This window comes from Trachypithecus francoisi, unplaced genomic scaffold, assembly GCF_009764315.1.
Source record: "Trachypithecus francoisi isolate TF-2019V2 unplaced genomic scaffold, Tfra_2.0 Lachesis_group4, whole genome shotgun sequence".
NCBI lineage: Eukaryota > Metazoa > Chordata > Mammalia > Primates > Cercopithecidae > Trachypithecus > Trachypithecus francoisi.
Window position 1 is genome coordinate 696,075 of NW_022681469.1, and position 23,777 is coordinate 719,851.

General features: G+C 42.2%; 1 protein-coding gene across 3 annotated transcripts in view; it reads left to right on the top strand.

Annotated features, from left to right (window-relative positions):
• NCAPG2 (non-SMC condensin II complex subunit G2) overlaps positions 1–23,777 on the top strand; it is an 84,548-nt gene that overhangs the window by 53,086 nt on the left and 7,685 nt on the right. For all 3 annotated transcript variants that reach the window (XM_033192920.1, XM_033192921.1, XM_033192922.1), the window contains 5 exons: positions 2,107–2,294; positions 3,657–3,797; positions 8,915–9,018; positions 10,173–10,273; positions 11,402–11,501. In XM_033192920.1, the coding sequence (XP_033048811.1) occupies positions 2,107–2,294; positions 3,657–3,797; positions 8,915–9,018; positions 10,173–10,273; positions 11,402–11,501 (634 nt within the window). The remainder of the gene's footprint in view (positions 1–2,106; positions 2,295–3,656; positions 3,798–8,914; positions 9,019–10,172; positions 10,274–11,401; positions 11,502–23,777) is intronic.

Genomic DNA, 23,777 nt, shown 5'->3' on the forward strand with positions numbered 1-23,777 from the left:
TACGGTCAGGGCTGTTTTAGAGCAATAAATACTCAGAACCAGTCCTTCCCTCCCTCCCTCCTTTACTGTGTAACTCAGAACTCTCACTTTTAAGTGACTGATTATAATGCAACCTAGTGTATACCAAAAAAGGGATTTTTTGGGTGATGCAGCCAGGAAATTCAAAGGTGTTTCTGGGTCAGATATGACTGCATCCAGAGTTTGTGACAGGGTCCTTGGGATTCTGCTTCTCCTTGTGGTCAGCTTCGTTGCCAGGCTGACTTTCTCTGTGGATTGGGCTAGTGGCTGTTTCCTGGCATCTGTGTGGGAAACCATCACCTTTTGGCTCTGCTCTGGCCATGTGCTCCTGTGGGTGGGGGCGTGAGTCAGGAATTGTTGGGTGGTACCCCACCAGGACCCCTGGAAGTTGCTGTTACCCCAGGGAAAGGATTAGCACAGGGTAACCCATGGCAACAGTGAGTGAGAGGACAGCCCTCGAGTCACATCAGATGATGATGGGAAAGGGTGTGGGGCGAACCCAGGGGGAGTGCACCTGGGGCCATTCCATATCTCCTTGGCCTTCTGATCACACAGTCTGGTAAATAAGAATACTGCTGAGCTGGGACCCTGGTCCCTGGCCCCTGACTCCTAGCCCCTAGCTCTTAGCCCCTACTCCTTAACTCCTGACGGCCAGCCTCCCACCCCACCGCTTCTGTGGTGTAGCCGACTGCTGTGTAAACCTGTTTCTGGATGGTTTTTAAGTGAGTATCCCAATATCCCAGTGTTGCATTTGGTTCTCACTGAGATCTGTAAAAGCCTCAACATTTGATGTTGACATTTCTTTAAGCCTAGTTATTTTGCTAGAAGAGATTGAAAATGATAACATTTAGTAAATTCAACATTAAGTTTTGAGAATTAGATTAAGTTGGTAGTCCAATTTCTAGTGGATCCATCTGGAGTCTCTTTCCCATAGCCTTAAATATCTTCATGGCAGATTCCAGAGGGGTCTGTGTGTGTGTGGACACCCCCAGTGTATCTCTCTTTATGATATTGCAACTGAAAGTAGATGCTAGGAGAACACTGGAGCCAGGGTACTGGGCAGTGTCTTAGTTAATCTCTAATTATTAGCAAAATCATCCATCATTTGTTTAACAGATCCAAAGTTTAAGAGTAAATATTAAATAGACCAATATTATTTACTTTAGCTGTTTTGTTTAATTTTTTTTTTTTTTTTTGAGACCAAGTCTTGCTCTGTCGCCCAGGCTAGAGTGGAGTGCACTGGTGCGACCTCGGCTCACTGCAACCTCCACCTCTAGGTTCAAGCAATTCTCATGCCTCAGCCTCCCGAGTAGCTGGGATTGTAGGTGCCCACCACCACGCCCGGCTAATTTTTGTATTTTTAGTAGAGGCGAGGTTTCACCATCTTGGCCAGGCTGGTCTCAAACTCCCGACCTCAAGTGATCCGCCCACCTTGGCCTTTCAAAGTGCTGAGATTATGGGCGTGAGCCACCATACCCAGCCTGTTTAATTCTTTATAATTCACTTCTATTGTGAAAACAGCCTTTTATACTTAAGCTTAGTGATTGAAACAGTCAAAATTATTTATTTTTTAAACTTCACTTGTCATTTGGGAATTACTTTCCTATGAGGACCAAATCTACTTTTATTATTTATAAAATTTACTTTGTGGAGGAGCTAATTATACCTAGAATTCTAGATCTCCAGTGTAGCCAGTTTCATTGTATAGGTATATCTGTTCTCTAAAAATAGAACAGAACCAACAACTGTTCTCTAATTCCGGTGTTGAAGGAGCCACACTGCTGAACTTCTGTGTGTTCACATGTGCAATGAACACAATTTTTAGTTTAGTGACTAAGTCTAATACACTATTACTGTTATTGAAGGTATCAGTTTTATAAATTGGACAAATGTCATACTTACTTATTCATTTTGATTAGAATTCAGGTTAACCTGATCAACCTAGCTTTTGGTATTGGCTCAACAAATACCAAAGTGTAATAATCTCTTTTTTGTTATCATCATATACATGTGTTAAGTGAGAAATGTGTCATGATTTCAACAAACTTGTGTGATTAGAAAACTGATATATTCCAATTTTCTTTCTAGTGAAGGGATTTTTTTATGTTTCATTACTTCTTGACATTCTGAAAGAGATAACTGGAAGTTCCTTGATTCAGAAAACAGATTCAGATGAAGAAGTTGCAATGCTGTTGGACACAGTCCAGAAAGTATTTCAGAAAATGTTGGAATGTATTGCACGGAGCTTCAAGAAGCAACCGGAAGAAGGCCTTCGGGTACTCAGGCCTCCCCAGGACGGGTTCGCTAGATGGACTTTTCAGGGCTGGGTACACCCACACAGAGGCATGAGCCCTGGCTGTGCTGTTCATGCTCGGGTGACGTGCAGTGGTGTGTGGGAGGTCCCTGGTGGCGAGGTGCGCTGAGAGAGATGGAGTCGGTGTGGGAGTCCCCCATGGGGAGGAGCACTGAGAAAGTTGGAGCCTGGTGTGGGAGTCCCCCGTGGTGGATACACTGAGACAGAGATGGTGACCCCTGTGCATGGGCTGGAGGCAGGAAGGGCGGGAGCTCCAGCTGTTAGATTCTACTCAGTGGTCTTAGAACAGGATCCCATGAGTTCAGGTTGACCAGACGGCAGGACAGGAAGCAGAGGACTGATTGCTCTAGGTTCTGAGTGCATAATTGTTATATCACAGAGTTTTCCAAATAAAATATACCTTTCTTTTGAAAGATGCTAATTTTGATACTTGTAGAGTGACAGACATCTTGCCAGGTGAAATGCTAATTTCTATCATGAGTTACCTCCCCGTCCTATGTTAACCTTCTCCAGGTTGGAAACGAGAGTCACAGACCTTAAAGGGGCCCGTGGCTTCCCTTTGCTGGTTGAAAGCTGATGTGAAGTGAGATTATTGTATAAGCACTTCATATAAAAAACCTGTATGCCAAATTTGCTTCATCCTACAAATAGTGTCATGTCAGTTTCAGTTCTCATACCACATGATGTTGTTATCAGGGAGAGCCATTACTTTTTCTAAGTAGCAGCTTAAAAATATCAATGAACTATTATTTTTTAATGAAGACTTTTAAAAATGCTTAAATGGGAGACTATTTATGAAATATTGAAGACTCAGTGTCCTTTGCTGATAGAGGTCATTGAAGGTTGTTGGCCATACTTTTTCTAGTCTGGTTCAATTTGAATTAATTTCAAACGTTCCTGTTTTTGATGAATTCGTTTCAAGTGTCTGTGATCTTTTATATAATGTAATTTGTGCCAAAACCTTTAGTTTTCCCATCAAACCTGTGTAGCTTTAGTCAGCATATGTTGCCTCATAGCTGATGCCTTATTTTAATGTCATTGATGTCTTGCCTCTCTCCCTCCTTATTCCTGAGGGTTGTTCTGGGCTTTAGGGAAAGTTCCTAGTGGGCTTTGGTCCCGTCTATCATCTTCTGGCCGTGGTGCGTGGGAGGTTTGAGTCAGCCTGGGAATGGAATGTCGTGGGCATTGGTAGCAGGCAAACGACATCAGTGACTCCTCGAGTCTTGGGGGAGGATAGTAAGAATACTGATTTTAAAGTGTCGTTTTGTTTTTTTCAAAACCATGGTTTTTAGTCATTAAAAGTGATGTATGTGTTTTCTTGTAGCTGCTTTATTCTGTTCAGAGGCCTCTTCATGAGTTCATTACTGCTGTTCAGTCTTGGCACACGGACACCCCTGTGCACCGGGGTATACTTTCTACTCTGATCGCTGGACCTGTGGTTGAGATAAGTCACCAGCTACGGAAGGTGAAGTGCTTTAATCCTGAAACTGCTGTGCCTCTTATTGATGACACAAGATGGTGTTTCTACTAGCAGCACATTCTCTACGTTTCTCAAAGTATTTTTTAAGAATTTTCAAACTTGAGTGAGTGGTGTACTTTCCTAGCAGCTACACCTCAGAGTTTGATAGCTAGTTAGTATTTTAGACTCATGTGACTATTGTGAAACATGTACCAAGGATGTTATCACTCTTGATTAAAGCAGAAATGTAGTCCTTACATTTAAACATGCTTTTATGCTACATTCAGGAGATTTAAATGAGTTGATAAGTTTCTTAAGATTATTCTCCCTCCTAAAAGGACAGAAGTAGTTGTAATCAGTGGTGAGCAGAATACAAGACTACTCGAGGACTGCTTTTGTGGAATAGTTCGCATATCTTTGCATGTTATATTATTAGCCTCCGCCACCTGTTTTTCTTTTTTTTTTTTTTTTTTTTTTTTGAGGCGGAGTCTCGCTCTGTCACCCAGACTGGAGTGCAGTGGCCGGATCTCAGCTCACTGCAAGCTCCGCCTCCCGGGTTTACGCCATTCTCCTGCCTCAGCCTCCCGAGTAGCTGGGACTACAGGCGCCCGCCACCTCGCCCAGCTAGTTTTTTTTGTATTTTTAGTAGAGACGGGGTTTCACCGTGTTAGCCAGGATGGTCTCGATCTCCTGACCTCGTGATCCACCCGTCTCGGCCTCCCAAAGTGCTGGGATTACAGGCTTGAGCCACCGCGCCCGGCCACGTTTTTCATTTCTAAGCTAGGATAGTCAACCTTCTAATGTCAGTTTAGGCTGGGCGCAGTGGCTCATGGCTGTAATCCCAGCACTTTGGGAGGCCGAGGCAGGTGGATCATGAGGTCAGGAGTTTGAAACCAGCCTGGCCAACATGGTGAAACCCTGTCTCTACTAAAGTTAAAATTAGCCGGGCATGGTTGCACGCACCTGTAACCCCAGCTGCTCGGGAGGCTGAGGCGGGAGAATTGCTTGAACCTGGGAGGCGGAGGTTGCAGTGAGCTGAGATCATGCCATTGGACTCCAGCCTGGGCAACAGGGCAGGACTCCGTCTCAAAAAAAAAAAAAAATGTAGCTAATATCAGTTTAAACAGACAATTTATTCATTATTACTGACTTATTTTCCTACAGTAGCTATAGATGAATTGAAGATCATTATTAATACAGAAGTTATTAGCCTATTTGGTTAAAGAGTGATATAATCAGGATGATAATTCAAGGCAAAATTTTGAAAGTGGTGTTTTCCCATGTGGAATATTCAGGGTGTTCTTTTCACCTCTTAAGAAAAGTAAAAAATCACGTTTTCGTATAGAGAAAAGACCTTCTCTGTATGAAAAGATAAAATCTGACAGGGAAGGTCATTGAATTATATGCATTTTTAATATTTACATCATAAATTTTGTGATATAAAATCATGACTAATAAAAATATGTTAACTGGCTGGGCGCGGTGGCTCAAGCCTGTAATCCCAGCACTTTGGGAGGCTGAGACGGGTGGATCATGAGGTCAGGAGATCGAGACCATCCTGGCTAACACAGTGAAACCCCGTCTCTACTAAAAATACAAAAACTAGCCGGGCGAGGTGGCGGGCGCCTGTAGTCCCAGCTACTCGGGAGGCTGAGGCAGGAGAATGGCGTAAACCCGGGATGCGGAGCTTGCAGTGAGCTGAGATCTGGCCACTGCACTCCAGTCTGGGCGACAGAGCGAGACTCTGCCTCAAAAAAAAAAAAAAAAAAAAAAAAAAAAAAGATGTTAACTAAATTCTAAAACATCAAATAGAATTTAAGGCCTTCCTTAAAGCTTGAAGGGAGATCATTTTGGTTTGGAAAGCAATTACTAGATTACACAATAGAATAAAAACTAGGATTTGTTTATTCCAGTGAGCTGTGTAGCTAAAAATGATTAAAAAAAAAATGTTTGGCGTGTGGGTCACACCTGGCTCACCATCTGTTTTTTATCAATAAAGTCTTTTTTTTTTTTTTTTGGAAACAGAGTCTTGCTGTGTCACCCAGGCTGGAGTGCAGTGGCCGGATCTCAGCTCACTGCAAGCTCCGCCTCCCGGGTTTACGCCATTCTCCTGCCTCAGCCTCCCAAGTAGCTAGGACTACAGGCGCCTGCCACCTTGCCCAGCTAGTTTTTTGTATTTTTTAGTAGAGACGGGGTTTCACCATGTTAGCCAGGATGGTCTCAATCTCCTGACCTTGTGATCCGCCCGTCTCGGCCTCCCAAAGTGCTGAGATTACAGGCTTGAGCCACCGCACCCGGCATCAAGAAAGCCTTATTGGAACATAGCTGTGCCCATTTGCCGAGCTTTTTCTTTTTGATGAATTGACTCCTATTATTGTGAAATATCTCTGGCTCTGACTCCTCATGTAGTCTACTTTGATATTTTCATAGCCAAACTAGCTTTCTTGTGCTTTGTGTTTGCATAGCATATCTATGCAAATCTAGTCCAACAATCTCTGATTTCTATTTGGTGTGGTTATAGTCCCTTCTTTTTTTTTTTTTTTTTTTAAAGTCCATTTGACTTTAATGAATTTATTGATAGATTTGGGTTTAACTTAATGTTAATTGTTTCTTTTCTTTTCTTTTTTTTTTTTTGACACGGAGTCTCGCTCTGTCGCCCGGGCTGGAGTGCAGTGGCCAGATCTCAGCTCACTGCAAGCTCTGCCTCCTGGGTTCACGCCATTCTCCTGCCTCAGCCTCCCGAGTAGCTGGGACTACAGGCGCCCACCACCTCGCCCGGCTAGTTTTTTGTATTTTTTAATAGAGACGGGGTTTCACCGTGTTAGCCAGGATGGTCTCGATCTCCTGACCTCGTGATCTGTCCGTCTCGGCCTCCCAAAGTGCTGGGATTACAGGCTTGAGCCACCGCGCCCGGCCTAATTGTTTCTTTTCTATCAGTCTGTCTTTTCTATTAGTCTTTCTGGTTTTTTTTCTTTCCTATCACTTTTTTGATGAATCAAGTGTTTTTACTACACCATTTTATCTCTGTTGACTTTATATTATCTTTTGTGTAATTTTTTTTTTAGTGGTTTCTCTAGAGATCTCAGCATGCATGTTTAACTTGTCTCAGTACCTTCAGAAATTATGCTTGTCCATTGCATGGTAGGAGTCTCCAGTTGTGTTCTCCCATCCCTTATGCTGTTGTTATTTTTATTTTAATCTGTCAATAGTCTTTTATCTCACTGTTTAAGAAATGCATTTACACGGGCGGGCGTGGTGGCTCAAGCCTGTAATCCCAGCACTTTGGGAGGCCGAGACGGGTGGATCACGAGGTCAGGAGATCAAGACCATCCTGGCTAACACGGTGAAACCCCGTCTCTACTAAAAAATACAAAAAACTAGCCGGGCGAGGTGGCGGGCGCCTGTAGTCCCAGCTACTCAGGAGGCTGAGGCAGGAGAATGGCGTGAACCCGGGAGGCGGAGCTTGCAGTGAGCTGAGATCCGGCCACTGCACTCCAGCCCCGGCGACAGAGCGAGACTCCGTCTCAAAAAAAAAAAAAAAAAAAAAAAAGAAATGCATTTACAGCAATCACTTTAAGATGTAAAATATTTTCATGAGAAACAGTGCTATTTGATATATAGTGATGATTGACTTAAATTTTCAAATTTGTATTATAATACTAGCAGAGGAAGTGTGGGAAGACTTATTGGAAGTACTGTCTAGGCCAGGCATGGTAGCTCACACCATAATCCCAACACTTTGGGAGGCCTAGGCAGCAAGATCGCTTGAGGCCAGGAGTTCGAGGCCACCTTAGGCAACATGGTGAGACCCTGCCTCTATTAAAAAATGTTTAAAAATTAGCTGGGCATGGTGGTACATGCCTGTAGTTTCAGCTGCTCAGGAGACTGAAGCAGGAGTTCAGGGCTGCAGCGAGCTATGATTCGTGATTGCGCCACTGCACTGCAGCCTGGGCAACAGAGTGAGACTATGTCTCTTAAAAAAAAAAAGCAGTGTTGTCTAGTCATCCCTAAATGAAATCTCCTAAGATAGCCAAGAATTGAGCCAAACACAGTGGTGGAGAGAGACAGGGGTGGGATAGGCATATTCATGCCTCAGCTATTACAGGTGGAAAACAAAGGCATTAAGTTTCCACCTGGAGCAGGAATTCTGGACTTTCTGAGGAGCTTGTGGAATTCATTCCTCCATGGTGAAAGGCTCATCGAAGCTCAAAAGGCTGATAATTAAGAGCACAGGTCCAGGCAGGTGGCCTTGTGGCTCTAAACTTACAGTACTTCACTGTGGGGTTCTCCCCTGCAGGGGACACTACCATGTATAGGAACATTTTTGTTTGGCACAGCTGGGTGAGGGGGTGGGCAACGTGCCCCTGGCATTGAGTGGGTGGAGGCCAGGGATACTGCTCAGCCTCCAACAGCACCTAGCACAGCCCCCCGATCCCCCAAAGAACGAGCTGGTCAGGTCGGTAGTGCTGAGACTGAGAAACACCAGTTTAGACAGGAGTAAAATGTGAAATTTATTTAGCATAAAAGCACATTATTTACAGTAGACGATAACGAGATAAAGACTTTTTGACAAAAGGCCCATTGAGTAGCTTGTCTGTTTTTCTTTATTTTTGTCTCACTGAATAAGCACCTTCGCTTATCTTTTCTTTTTTTTGTCATATTGAGACAGGATCTCTGTCATACAGGCTGGACTGCCATGATACATGGCTCACTACAGCCTCAAATTCCTGGGCTGAAGTGATCCTCCCACCTCAGTCTCCCAAGTAGCTGGGATTACAGGTATGCACCACCATGCCTGACTAATGTTAAAATTTTATTATAGAGGCAGGGTCTTGTCATGTTGACTAGCCTGATCTTGAACTCCTGGTCTCAAGCAATCCTCTTGCCTCAGCCTTCCAGAGCACTGGGATTACAGGTGTGAACCACTACGCCCAGCACACTTATGTTTATAATAATAGATTATTCATAATTATTGTAGACATTTCAACAGTTAATAAAAATAATTCTTTTGAATTTCTGGAAAGTTTTTCTTAGGTGTTGAAGAACACCCAAAGCAGGGTAATTTACAAGTGAGGAGCCTAGTCTCTGTTTGACAACTCTGTTGTGATCTGGAACTTTTTTAGGTTTCTGACATAGAAGAGCTAACCCCTCCAGAGCATCTTTCTGATCTTCCACCATTTTCAAGGTGTTTAATAGGAATAATAATAAAGTCTTCGAATGTGGTCAGGTAATCACTTTCTCTTTACTGTCCTGAAACTCTCATCGTGGCTGTAAGCTCTCAGCAGCTTTTGTTCTGTTCCTTTTACTCTCAAGTTTTTCAAAGCTACACTCTTTTTCTATGAGAAAAATGTTTCATATAATTTTCTCTCCATTTTATCAGTAATTAGAAATATTTACATTAAACTTACACAGAGAAAAATTCTAACTTTCTGTAAAGAATATCCGTCTAAATAGTCTCTGGTTAGTTATGCTTCTCATAACTGAAATTCAGTTAAGGGAGAACATAGAATGTTAATGTTTAGTAAAATACTTCTTACCAAGTGTGCTTTCAAAACACTTGACAAGGTTAAATACCGGTGCCATTTTCGTTGAACATGCAGCTGCTACTCATTTTCTAGTCCATATGTCACTTGATCAGAATTGCAGAGTTTGCTGTGGTGCATGCAGGGCTGACAGGTTACAGAGGGAATTGCTTTACAGATGTCTGGTACCTGTCGAATTTTAATAACAGATACATTCAGTGAAAACTTTTATTTTTTTTTATTTTTTTTATTTTTTGAGGCGGAGTCTCGCTCTGCCGCCGGGGCTGGAGTGCAGTGGCCGGATCTCAGCTCACTGCAAGCTCCGCCTCCCGGGTTCACGCCATTCTCCTGCCTCAGCCTCCCGAGTAGCTGGGACTACAGGCGCCCGCCACGTCGCCCGGCTAGTTTTTTGTATTTTTAGTAGAGACGGGGTTTCACCGTGTTAGCCAGGATGGTCTCGATCTCCTGACCTGGTGATCCGCCCGTCTCGGCCTCCCAAAGTGCTGGGATTACAAGCTTGAGCCACCGCGCCCGGCCGAAAACTTTTAAAAGCACCATCTTTAGCAGCTATGAGTCATCTTTCAACAACATACTAAATCTTCTGTGTGCATTGAGGGTATACAGAGTAACCTTTTTCACTCAGCACAGCATCCCTGTGCCCAGCAGCATCTTCTAGTTTTAATGTCTCACTGTACAATCTGGCACGCTGTCCATGAAAAGCATGGGGCAAGTTCAGTCAGCTTCCCATGTCTCCTGCAAACTGGGGTTTGTGGCTGTGGTTGAACCTTGGTGGTACTTATTTTGCTATAATAAGTTCTATACGATCCAGTAATTTTGATGTTTGTTGATTGTTTTGCAGGTCATTTTTGGATGAATTAAAGGCGTGTGTGGCTTCTGACGATATTGAAGGCATTGTGTGCCTCACGGCTGCTGTGCATATTATCCTGGTTATTAATGCAGGTTGGTTACCTTCCCCCCCGTCATCTGGAAGGTGACTGGTGTACCTCACAGGTGCTGTCATGGGATGCTGGGGATCAGCCCCTGCACTCGGCTACTCCTGGCCAGCTCAGGTGTCCCCCAGCCTTTCTACTCCCTGCCTTCTCATGTGCTGGACACAGTGCTGTCCATTTGGGCTTCCTCTCCTTAGCCCACCCTGCATCTGTTTTTGTGTCAGCTTGCTCACTCTTCAGTGGTAGAGGTCCTATTCGTTTTCACCTTTTGCCACTGGACCCATTTAAGTATTCCTCTCTGTGCCTCAGCATTGAATTTCTATTGATTTGATGTGTTACCTGTATCTTAAAATCTGAATTTATTTTGGTTGATGATGGATATTTTGGTGTTAATATTTGATCTATCTACTATTTCTCGTTCGCCTTAGTCTTGCCTATTCTGAATATCCCTAGCAGTTCAAAGAGTACTGGAAAAATAATTGGAGATATGTATAAGATGCTTAGCTCAGTATAAAATGTAGTAACATTCCTGCAGGCTGACTGCCTTTACCTTTCTGTGTTATTTGCTCAGTTTTACTAATGTTGAAATCATTTTCAAAGATGATACATTGTAGATAGGGAGTGCTCCTGTTGAAACAGACCCCCCCTGTAAGCCTAAATGGATAGGATATCTGCAGATTGATAGGAATACTCCTTAGCTGGTTTGACCCAGGTTGAGCATAAGAAAAGACTTCCCTCAGGGACTCCCCCTGCATTGAGATCACCACCAGGGGGACATTGAGGACTGATGTTGGATGCTCCCAGGTGCCTTGCCCTTAATACATCCTTAACTACCTGCGATAGTTAAATGGGAAGGGCTCTGAAACAGGATTGGTTTGCTGGCATGGACATAACCTTTCCTCTAATGGCTTCATGGGGTGAGGTCCATTTGAACTCTTCTTCCCAGTAAATGTTTGTTTGATCTTTACAACATCCATATAGAAGGGAGAATTACTATTCCGCAGGTCAGTATGTAGGTTACTTCAAAGGGAAGATAGGGAGGCCCAGCTTAGGGAAGTTGTACCACGTGTATAGCGGAATGTTTGTCTTTGTGTAGTGATGTTAAAATCTTTTCTGTCTTTTAATATAATTTTCCCAGGTAAACATAAAAGTTCAAAAGTGAGGGAGGTTGCAGCCACTGTTCACAGAAAACTAAAGACATTCATGGAAATTACTTTGGAAGAGGATAGCATTGAAAGGTAAAGCAGAGATATTCACCAGATGTGATCATCTAAAACTGCTCATTATTCTTTCGGTCTGCATGAGGTTGTGTTTTCATTTCTGCTGCTTACACCAGGTGGTTAGGAGACTAGGGACTGTAAAGAGAAAAACGTTTCTGTTGGCAAAGACCTTTAGCTTATGTTTAATTTACTTGCTAATTCTGTCTTCAAAAACAAAACGAAATTGTCATTTGCAAAATTCTGCTGTAGAAAAGTGAGGGCATACAAATGTATTTTATATGGTTTTAAAATCAGACATTATTTTTGGTGGTTGCTGCATTATTGAAACCATGGGCATTTCCCAAGGATAGATACCTCGCGGACAAATACCTACATGGTGATGGGCGGTCCCTCCAGAGCCTCTGAATGTGTGTAATTTCCCCCTTGCTGGACAGCCCATTGCTGTGCAGAGCCTGCAGGCTACCAGTGTATTCCTAGGGCTGCTTTCCAGCTGGGTGTTTCTGCTATTGTGTGCTGTTTGGTATGCTCTGCATTTTACTGTAGACTCTGTTTTGGATTGTGTTTGACTTTTAGATCAACCACAAATAATTTTTTCTCGCTATTTTATGAGCTAAATGGGTGGAGCGTTGTAAAGCTCTGCACTAGGAAATTCACCTTTGCCTGGGAAACAAGCCACTCTCCATAGTTGCTTCCTCTGGAGAAAGGTTTTCCCATCAGAAACTGCTCATTTGTGAATAAACTTCCAAAGTGTGGCTTTTTATAGACTGGCGGCTGGTACTGTAGACACAATACACTGAATGCTCACTTTACTAGAAAATTTGGTTTGTAGGCTGGGTGCGGTAACTCACGCCTGTAATCCAGGAGTTCAAGACCAGCCTGGCCAACATGGTAAAACCCCATCTCTACTGAAAATACAAAAATTAGGCTGGACACAGGGACTCATTCCTATAATCCCAGCACTTTAGGAGGCCAAGGCGGGTGGATCTCACGAGGCTAGGAGTTTGAGACCAACCTGGTCAACATGGTAAAACATCTACTGAAAACAAAAACATTAGGCCTATAATCCCAGCACTTTGGGAGGCCGAGGTGGGTGGATCACCTGAGGTCGGGAGTTCAAGACCAGCCTGGCCAACATGGTGAAACCTGTCTCTACTAAAAATACAAAAATTAGCTGGGTGTGGTGGCAGGTGCCTGTAATTCCATCTACTTCAGAAGCTGAAGCAGAAGAATTGCTTGAACCTGGGAGGTGGAGGTTGCAGTGAGCTGAGATTGCACCACTGCACTCTAGCCTGGGCAACAGAGTAAGCGTTCGTCTTGAAATAAATAAATAAAAGTAAAAAATAAAAATAAAATAATTAGCTGGATGTGGTGGCACGCTTCTGTAATGCCAGCTACTCTGGAAGCTGAAGAGCTTAGTTAGCCTGACTAGAGGTTTATCGATTTTTATTGATATTTTCAGAGAACTAGCTTTTTGTTTTGTTTATTTTTTTCTGTTGATTTCTTATTTTCAAGTATATTGATTTGTGCTGTAGGTTTTACTGTTTCTGTTTTTCTTACTTAGGATTTAATGTGTTCTTCTTTTTCTATTTTTCTAAGGTGGAAGTTTAGATGATTGACTTTAGATTTTTCTTCTTTTCTAATATGTACTTTCAATGCTATAAATTTTCCTCTAAGCACTGCTTCATCCCACATTTAAATTTTTTTTTCTATTTCTCTTTTTGTCCTTTTTCTTCCATCAGTTTTTGTTTTGTTTTGTTTTTTTGTTTTGAGGTGGAGTCTTGCTCTGTCACCCAGGCTGGAGTGTAGTGGCACAATCACAGCTTTAACCTCCCAGACTCAAGCGATCCTCCCATCTCAGCCTCCCAAGTAGCTAGAACTACAGAAGCGTGCCACCATGCATGGCTAATGAAAAAAAATTTTTTGCAGAGGTGGGGTCTCACTATGTTTGCCCAAGCTGTTCTTGAACTCCTGGGCTCAAACAATCCTCCTGTGGCCTAAAGTTCTGAGATTACCAGTGTGAGCCACCATGTTTGGCCTTTCTATCATTCTTGCTTTCATTTTATTCCTCCCACAAATTTTTGATAAACTGTGCTGTCATTTTTATTTAGTTCAAAATATTTTAAAATTTCTCTTGTGATTTCCTTTTTGATCTATTTAGTTGCGTTGTTTTAATCTCCAAGTGTTTGGGGATTTTTCCAGCTTTCTGTTACTGATTTCTGTTTTAATTGCATTGTAGCCTGAGAGCAGACATTGTATTCTTTCCATTCTTTTAAATGCGTGGAGGTGTGTCTTGCGGCTTAGAGTGTGTTCTGTCTTGGTGAGTGTTCCATGTGGGCATGAGGAGAATGTGTATTCTACTGTTGTTGGATGAAGTAGTCTGTAGATGTCCATTATATCCAATTGACAATGCTGTTGGGTTGAACTGTGTCCTTCCTAATTTTCTACCTGTTGGATCTGACAGAGGGTGTTATAGTCTGCAGCTATAATTGACTTCTCTGTTGCTCTTTGCAGTTCTGTCAGTTTTTGCCTCACATAGTTTGATGCTCTGTTGTTGGATCCACACATTGATGGTTGTTACTATCTTTTCATTATGTAATGCTTTTCTTTATCTCTGATAATTCTTCTTACTGTGAATTCTGCTTTGCCTGAAATTAATACTACTACTCCTGCTTTGTTTTCATTAGAGTAAGCGTGGCATATCTTTTTCCATTCATTTCCTTTTTTTTCAAGATATGAAGACTCGCTATGTTGCCCAGGCTGCGCTCTAACTCCTGGACTCCTGGGCTCAATCTGTCCTTCTGCCTCAGTCTCCCAACAGGCTAGGACTGCAGGCACACACCACCAGACCCAGCTAATTTAATTTTAATCTATATGTGTCTTTATTTTTAAAGTGTTTTTTTAATAGACAGTATATAAATGGGTCATGTGTTTTGATCTTCTCTGACAATCTGTCTTAAAATTGGTGCATATGTACCATATTCAAAGTGATTAATGATATAGTTGGATTAATATCCACTAGATTTGTTATTGTCTTCTATTTGTTCCCCTTGTTGTTTGTTCCTGTTTCTGTCTTCCACTCCTTTTTTGTCTTTTGTGGTTTTAACTGAACATTTTATGATACCATTGTCTTTACTAGCATACTTTTTTTTTTTTTAACCTTTCTTAGTGGTTGCTTTAGAGTTGGAATTCTTGTTTTTATCTTTCTTAGTGGTTGCTTTAGAGTTGGAGTTTTCATTTATAACTAATCCATGTTTGCTTTCAGATGACACTATACCACTTTGCAGGTAGGGTGAGTACCCTATAATAACAAAATAATCCTAATCCTTGCCTCTCGTTCCTTGTATTGTTGCTGTCATTCATTTTGCTTAGGTATAAGCAGACAAGCATATATAATTGAATATATTGTTGCTATTATTATTTCGAACTAACTACATCTTAGGTCATTTAAGAATAAGAAAAATAAAAGTATTTACCTTCACTTACTCCTTCTTTGATGCTTTTCCTTTCTTTGTGTTGATCCAAATATCCTGACACCTATATTCTTTTCCTTCCCTCCAGAGAACTTCTTTTTTTTTTTTTTTTTTTGAGGCGGAGTCTCGCTCTGTCGCCCGGACTGGAGTGCAGTGGCCGGATCTCAGCTCACTGCAAGCTCCGCCTCCCGGGTTCACGCCATTCTCCTGCCTCAGCCTCCCGAGTACCTGGGACTACAGGCGCCCGCCACTTCGCCCGGCTAGTTTTTGTGTTTTTAGTAGAGATGGGGTTTCACCGTGTTAGCCAGGATGGTCTCGATCTCCTGACCTCGTGATCCGCCCGTCTCGGCCTCCCAAAGTGCTGGGATTACAGGCTTGAGCCACCGCGCCCGGCCCAAGAACTTCTTTTAATGCTTCTTTCAAGGCATGTCTACTGGCAACGAATTCCCTTAATTTTGGTTTGTCAGGGAGTCTTTTATTTCTTCTTTATTTCTTTGCAGGGATAATGTTGTGTAGTTTATAATTCTAGTTGGTGAATTTTTTTCTCTCTGTACTTTATTTAATTTATTATTATTTTTTTTTGAGACAGAGTCTTGCCTAGGGTGGAACGCAGTGGTGTGATCCCAGCTCACTGCAACCTCCACCTCCTAGGTTCAAACGATTCTTGTGCCTCAGCCTGCCGAGTAGCTGGTATTACAGGCATGTCGCCACCACACCCAGCTAATTTTTGTACTTTTTAGTGGAGACAGTTTGCCCAGACTGGTCTCGAATTCTTGATCTCAAGTGATCTACTCGCCTCAGCCTCCCAAATTGCTGGGATTACAGGGGTGAGCCCCGCCCCCCGCCACTCTCTGTACTTTAAACATTTCACTATACTCTCTTCTTGGCTCGTGTGGTATCTGAGAAAGAGGATATAATTCTTTTTTGTTCCTCTGTAGATAAGGTGTATTTTTCCCTGTCTGGTTTCTTTCAGTACTTTTTCTTTGATTTTCTGTAGGTTTAATATGATCTGCCTAGGGGTGATTTTCTTTCTTTCTTTCTTTTTTTTTTTTTTTAGCATTTATTCTATTCAGTATTCTCTGAGCTTCCTGGATAAATTCTCAGTTATTATTGTCTCAAATATTTCTTCTCTTCCTTTCTTCCTTCTGAAATTCTTATTATACATGTTAACACCTTCTACAGTTGTCTCACAGTTCTTGGATATTTCGTTCTATCAAAACAGCCTCATTTTTGAATTTTGTTTGCTAATGTTTTATTTGAGAATATTTGCATTAGGTTTCAGATAAGATTCTATGGGTGTTGGTTGTTCTGTAGTTTTGGTTTTGGTTTTTAGGAGGACCTCTACCAGTTTCGCTTTCAGTGTTAGTTGCTCTCAGCATTAGAAGGTAACTTTTCCCTTTTCAGTGTTGTGGAGCAATTTAAATCACATCCGATGCTGTGGAACAACATGTCCCCAGAATTCTGGGATGACTTTTCCCTATTTCTTTTATGTTATTAGTCAGGCCTGATTTTCTATTATTGCCTGAATAAATTTTGGTAATTTACAATTTCTTGCATTGATCTAGATTTTTAAATTTATTAACAAAATGGTTTGTGATTTTTCATTCATTGTTTATTAATTTTAATGGAATAGAATTTACTCATTGAGATATACATATGGAAAAGAATGTAAATAATACATGTACCACTGAATTAATTGTCATAAAATGCAGTCACAGGCCAGGTGCGGTGGCTCACGTCTATAATCCCAGCACTTTGAGAGGCCAAGGCGGGTGAATTACTTGAGTCTAGGAGTTCGCAACCAGCCTGGGCAATGTGGCGAAACCTTGTCTCTACAAAAAATACAGAAATTAGCTGGGCATGGTGGCATGCGCTTGTGGTCCCAGCTACTCAAGAGACTGAGGTGGGAGGATCACTTGAGCCCAGGAGGTTGAGGCTGCAGTGAACTGAGATTACGTCACTGCATTCCAGCCTGGGTGACAGAGTGAGATCCTGTCTTAAAAAAAAAAAAGGCCGGGCGCGGTGGCTCAAGCCTGTAATCCCAGCACTTTGGGAGGCCGAGACGGGTGGATCACGAGGTCAGGAGATCAAGACCATCCTGGCTAACACGGTGAAACCCCGTCTCTACTAAAAATACAAAAAACTAGCCGGGCGAGGTGGCGGGCGCCTGTAGTCCCAGCTACTCCAGAGGCTGAGGCGGGAGAATGGCGTGAACCCGGGAGGCGGAGCTTGCAGTGAGCTGAGATCCGGCCACTGCACTCCAGCCTGGGTGACAGAGCAAGACTCCGTCTCAAAAAAAAAAAAAAAAAAAAAAAAAAAAAAATTGAGGGGCGCAGCAAGATGGCCGAATAGGAACAGCTCCAGTCTCCAACTCCCAGCGCGAGCGACACAGAAGACCGGTGATTTCTGCATTTTCAACTGAGGTACTCTCTCTAGGGAGTGCCGGACAATCAGTGCTGGTCAGCTGCTGCAGCCTGACCAGCGTGAGCTGAAGCAGGGCGAGGCATCGCCTCACCTGGAAGCGCAAGGGGGAAGGAAATCCGTTTTCCTAGCCAGGGGAACTGAGACACACACCACCTGGAAAATCGGGTAACTCCCACCCCAATACTGCGCTTTAAGGAAACAGGCACACCAGGAGAATATATCCCACACCTGGCCGCGAGGGTCCCACGCCCACGGAGCCTCCCTCACTGGTAACACAGCAGTCTGCCCCGATCGATCCGCAAGGCAGCAGCGAGGCTGGGGGAGGGGCGCCCGCCATTGCTGAGGCTTAAGTAGGTAAACAAAGCCGCTGGGAAGCTGGAACTGGGTGGAGCTCACAGCAGCTCAAGGAAGCCTGCCTGTCTCTGTAGACTCTACCTCTGCAGACAGCGCACAGCTGCAGTCCAATAGGGGAAGCAGCGGGGCCGGTGCAGACGCGAACGACTCTGTCTGACAGCTTTGGGGAGAGCCGTGGATCTCCTAACGCGGAGGTTGAGATCCGAGAACGGACAGACTGCCTGCTCAGGTGGGTCCCTGACCCCTGAGTAGCCTAGCTGGGAGATATCCCCCACTAGGGGCAGTCTGACACCCCACACCTCACAGGGTGGAGTCACCCCTGAGAGGAAACTTCCAAAGGAAGAATCAGACAGGTACACTCGCTGTTCAGCAATATTCTATCTTCGGCAACCTCTGCTGCTGATACCCAGGCAAACAGGGTCTGGAGTGGACCTCAAGCAATCTCCAACAGACCAACAGACAGTCCTTCTGACTGTCAGACGGAAAACTATCAAACAGGAAGGACACCTATACCAAAACCCCATCAGTACGTCACCATCATCAAAGACCAGAGACAGATAAAACCACAAAGATGGGGAAGAAGCAGGGCAGAAAAGCTGGAAATTCAAAAAATAAGAGCACATCTCCCCCTGCAAAGGAGCGCAGCCCATCGCCAGCAACGGATCAAAGCTGGTCAGAGAATGACTTTGACGAGATGAGAGAAGAAAGCTTCAGTCCATCAAACCTCTCAGAGCTAAAGGAGGAATTATGTATCCAGCGCAAAGAAACTAAAAATCTTGAAAAAAGAGTGGAAGAATTGACAGCTAGACTAATTAATGCAGAGAAGATCATTAACGAAATGACAGAGATGAAAACCATGACACGAGAAATACGTGACAAATGCACAAGCTTCAGTAACCGACTCGATCAACTGGAAGAAAGAGTATCAGCGATTGAGGATCAAATGAATGAAATGAAGCGAGAAGAGAAACCAAAAGAAAAAAGAAGAAAAAGAAATGAACAAAGCCTGCAAGAAGTATGGGATTATGTAAAAAGACCAATCTACGTCTGATTGGGGTGCCTGAAAGTGAGGGGGAAAATGGAACCAAGTTGGAAAACACTCTTCAGGATATCATCCAGGAGAACTTCCCCAACCTAGTAGGGCAGGCCAACATTCAAATTCAGGAAATACAGAGAACGCCACAAAGATACTCCTCCAGAAGAGCAACTCCAAGACACATAATTGCCAGATTCACCAAAGTTGAAATGAAGGAAAAATCTTAAGGGCAGCCAGAGAGAAAGGTCGGGTTACCCACAAAGGGAAGCCCATCAGACTAACAGCAGATCTCTCGGCAGAAACTCTACAAGCCAGAAGAGAGTGGGGGCCAATATTCAACGTTCTTAAAGAAAAGAATTTTCAACCCAGAATTTCATATCCAGCCAAACTAAGTTTCATCAGTGAAGGAGAAATAAAATCCTTTACAGATAAGCAAATGCTTAGAGATTTTGTCACCACCAGGCCTGCCTTACAAGAGACCCTGAAGGAAGCCCTAAAATGGAAAGGAACAACCGGTACCAGCCATTGCAAAAACATGCCAAAATGTAAAGACCATCGAGGCTAGGAAGAAACTGCATCAACTAACGAGCAAAAGAACCAGTTAATATCATAATGACAGGATCAAGTTCACACATAACAATATTAACCTTAAATGTAAATGGACTAAATGCTCCAATAAAAGACACAGACTGGCAAACTGGATAAAGAGTCAAGACCCATCAGTCTGCTGTATTCAGGAGACCCATCTCACATGCAGAGACATACATAGGCTCAAAATAAAGGGATGGAGGAAGATCTACCAAGCAAATGGAGAACAAAAAAAGCAGGGGTTGCAATCCTAGTCTCTGATAAAACAGACTTTAAACCATCAAAGATCAAAAGAGACAAAGAAGGCCATTACATAATGGTAAAGGGATCAATTCAACAGGAAGAGCTGACTATCCTAAATATATATGCACCCAATGCAGGAGCACCCAGATTCATAAAGCAAGTCCTTAGAGACCTACAAAGAGACTTAGACTCCCATACAATAATAATGGGAGACTTCAACACTCCACTGTCAACATTAGACAGATCAACGAGACAGAAAGTTAACAAGGATATCCAGGAATTGAACTCAGCTCTGCACCAAGTGGACCTAATAGACATCTATAGAACTCTCCACCCCAAATCAACAGAATATACATTCTTCTCAGCACCACATCGCACTTATTCCAAAATTGACCACATAATTGGAGGTAAAGCACTCCTCAGCAAATGTAAAAGAACAGAAATTATAACAAACTGTCTCTCAGACCACAGTGCAATCAAACTAGAACTCAGGACTAAGAAACTCAATCAAAACCGCTCAACTACATGGAAACTGAACAACCTGCTCCTGAATGACTACTGGGTACATAATGAAATGAAAGCAGAAATAAAGATGTTCTTTGAAACCAATGAGAACAAAGATACAACATACCAGAATCTCTGGGACACATTTAAAGCAGTGTGTAGAGGGAAATTTATAGCACTAAATGCCCACAAGAGAAAGCAGGAAATCTAAATTGACACTCTAACATCACAATTAAAAGAACTAGAGAGGCAAGAGCAAACACATTCAAAAGCTAGCAGAAGGCAAGAAATAACTAAGATCAGAGCAGAACTGAAGGAGATAGAGACACAAAAAACCCTCCAAAAAATCAATGAATCCAGGAGTTGCTTTTTTGAAAAGATCAACAAAATTGACAGACCGCTAGCTAGACTAATAAGAAGAAAAGAGAGAGAGTCAAATAGACGCAATAAAAAATGATAAAGGGGATATCACCACCGACCCCACAGAAATACAAACAACCATCAGAGAATACTATAAATGCCTCTACGCAAGTCAACTAGAAAATCTAGAGAAATGGATAATTTCCTGGACACTTACACTCTTCCAAGACTAAACCAGGAAGAAGTTGAATCCCTGAATAGACCAATAGCAGGCTCTGAAATTGAGGCAACAATTAATAGCCTACCCACAAAAAAGTCCAGGACCAGATGGATTCACAGCTGAATTCTACCAGAGGTACAAGGAGGAGCTGGTACCATTCCTTCTGAAACTATTCCAATCAATAGAAAAAGAGGGAATCCTCCCTAACTCATTTTATGAGGCCAACATCATCCTGATACCAAAGCCTGGCAGAGACACAACAAAAAAGAGAATTTTAGACCAATATCCCTGATGAACATCGATGCAAAAATTCTCAATAAAATACTGGCAAACCAGATTCAGCAGCACATCAAAAAGCTTATCCACCATGATCAAGTGGGCTTCATCCCTGGGATGCAAGGCTGGTTCAACATTCGCAAATCAATAAACGTAATCCAGCATATAAACAGAACCAAAGACAAAACCACATGATTATCTCAATAGATGCAGAAAAGGCTTTTGACAAAATTCAACAGCCCTTCATGCTAAAAACTCTCAATAAATTCGGTATTGATGGAACCTACCTCAAAATAATAAGAGCTATTTATGACAAACCCACAGCTAATATCATACTGAATGGGCAAAAACTGGAAAATTCCTTTGAAAACTGGCACAAGACAGGGATGCCCTCTCTCACCACTCCTATTCAACATCGTGTTGGAAGTTCTGGCTAGGGCAATCAGGCAAGAGAAAGAAATCAAGGGTATCCAGTTAGGAAAAGAAGAAGTCAAATTGTCCCTGTTTGCAGATGACATGATGGTATATTTAGAAACCCCATTGTCTCAGCCCAAAATCTCCTTAAGCTGATAAGCAACTTCAGCAAAGTCTCAGGATACAAAATTAATGTGCAAAAATCACAAGCATTCTTATACACCAGTAACAGACAAGCAGAGAGCCAAATCAGGAATGAACTTCCATTCACAATTGCTTCAAAGAGAATAAAATACCTAGGAATCCAACTTACAAGGGATGTAAAGGACCTCTTCAAGGAGAACTACAAACCACTGCTCAGTGAAATCAAAGAGGACACAACAAATGGAAGAACATACCATGCTCATGGATAGGAAGAATCAATATCGTGAAAATGGCCATACTGCCCAGGTTATTTATAGATTCAATGCCATCCCCATCAAGCTACCAATGACTTTCTTCACAGAATTGGAAAAAACTGCTTTAAAGTTCATATGGAACCAAAAAAGAGCCCGCATTGCCAAGACAATCCTAAGTCAAAAGGACAAAGCTGGAGGCGTCACGCTACCTGACTTCAAACTATACTACAAGGCTACAGTAACCAAAACAGCATGGTACTGGTACCAAAACAGAGATATAGACCAATGGAACAGAACAGAGTCCTCAGAAATAATACCACACATCTACAGCCATCTGATCTTTGACAAACCTGAGAGAAACAAGAAATGGGGAAAGGATTCCCTATTTATAAATGGTGCTGGGAAAATTGGCTAGCCATAAGTAGAAAGCTGAAACTGGATCCTTTCCTTACCCCTTATACGAAAATTAATCCAAGATGGAGAGACTTAAATGTTAGACCTAATACCATAAAAACCCTAGAAGAAAATCTAGGTAGTACCATTCAGGACATAGGCATGGGCAAGGACTTCATGTCTAAAACACCAAAAGCAATGGCAGCAAAAGCCAAAATTGACAAATGGGATGTCATTAAACTAAAGAGCTTTTGCACAGCAAAAGAAACTACCATCAGGGTGAACAGGCAACCTACAGAATGGGAGAAAATTTTTGCAACCTACTCATCTGACAAAGGGCTAATATCCAGAATCTACAAAGAACTCAAACAAATTTACAAGAAAAAACAACAACCCCATCAAAAAGTGGGGAAAGGATATGAACAGACATTTCTCAAAAGAAGACATCCATACAGCCAACAGACACATGAAAAAATGCTCATCATCACTCGCCATCAGAGAAATGCAAATCAAAACCACAATGAGATACCATCTCACACCAGTTAGAATGGCAATCATTAAGAAGTCAGGAAACAACAGGTGTTGGAGAGGATGTGGAGAAATAGGAACACTTTTACACTGTTGGTGGGATTGTAAACTAGTTCAACCATTATGGAAATCAGTATGGCAATTCCTCAAGGATCTAGAACTAGATGTACCATATGACCCAGCCATCCCACTACTGGGTATATACCCAAAGGATTATAAATTACTCTACTACAAAGACACATGCATACGTATGTTTATTGCGGCACTATTCACAATAGCAAAGACTTGGAATCAACCCAAATGTCCATCTGTGACAGACTGGATTAAGAAAATGTGGCACATATACACCATGGAATACTATGCAGCCATCAAAAAGGATGAGTTTGCGTCCTTTGTAGGGACATGGATGCAGCTGGAAACCATCATTCTTAGCAAACTATCACAAGAAGAGAAAACCAAACACCGCATGTTCTCACTCATAGGTGGGAACTGAACAATGAGATCACTTGGACTCGGAAGGGGAACATCACACACTGGGGCCTATCATGGGGAGGGGGGAGAGGGAGGGATTGCATTGGGAGTTATACATGATATAAACGTTATGCACATGTACCCTAGAACTTAAAGTATAATAAAAAAAATAAAAAATAAAAAAAATAAATAAAAAATTAAAAAAATAAAAATAAAAAATAAAAAATAAAAAAAGTCATCAACCTAAAAAAAAAAAAAAATTCAGTCACTACCTAAATCAAAGAATACACCTCCTGAACATGGCCCCTCTCTCCCTGTTTGAAGGTATCAACCTACCCCAACACCTCAGTCTAATTTTGGGTATTGTCCAGATGAAGACCAAAGTGTGTGTGGTTTTATGCTTGATATGATGTTTATGTTTACTGTGGCTTTTAACACCATTTCTTTATTTACTGATTTTTTGTTACTTATTCTACAGAGACTTGGGTTAAATTTCTCATTATGCTTGTGGATTTGTCCAAGTATCCTATTTAGGACTGCTTTTGCATTATATATTTTATGGTCCTGTTATTAGGTGCATATAAGTTTAGAACTGCTATATGTTCTTGATTAATT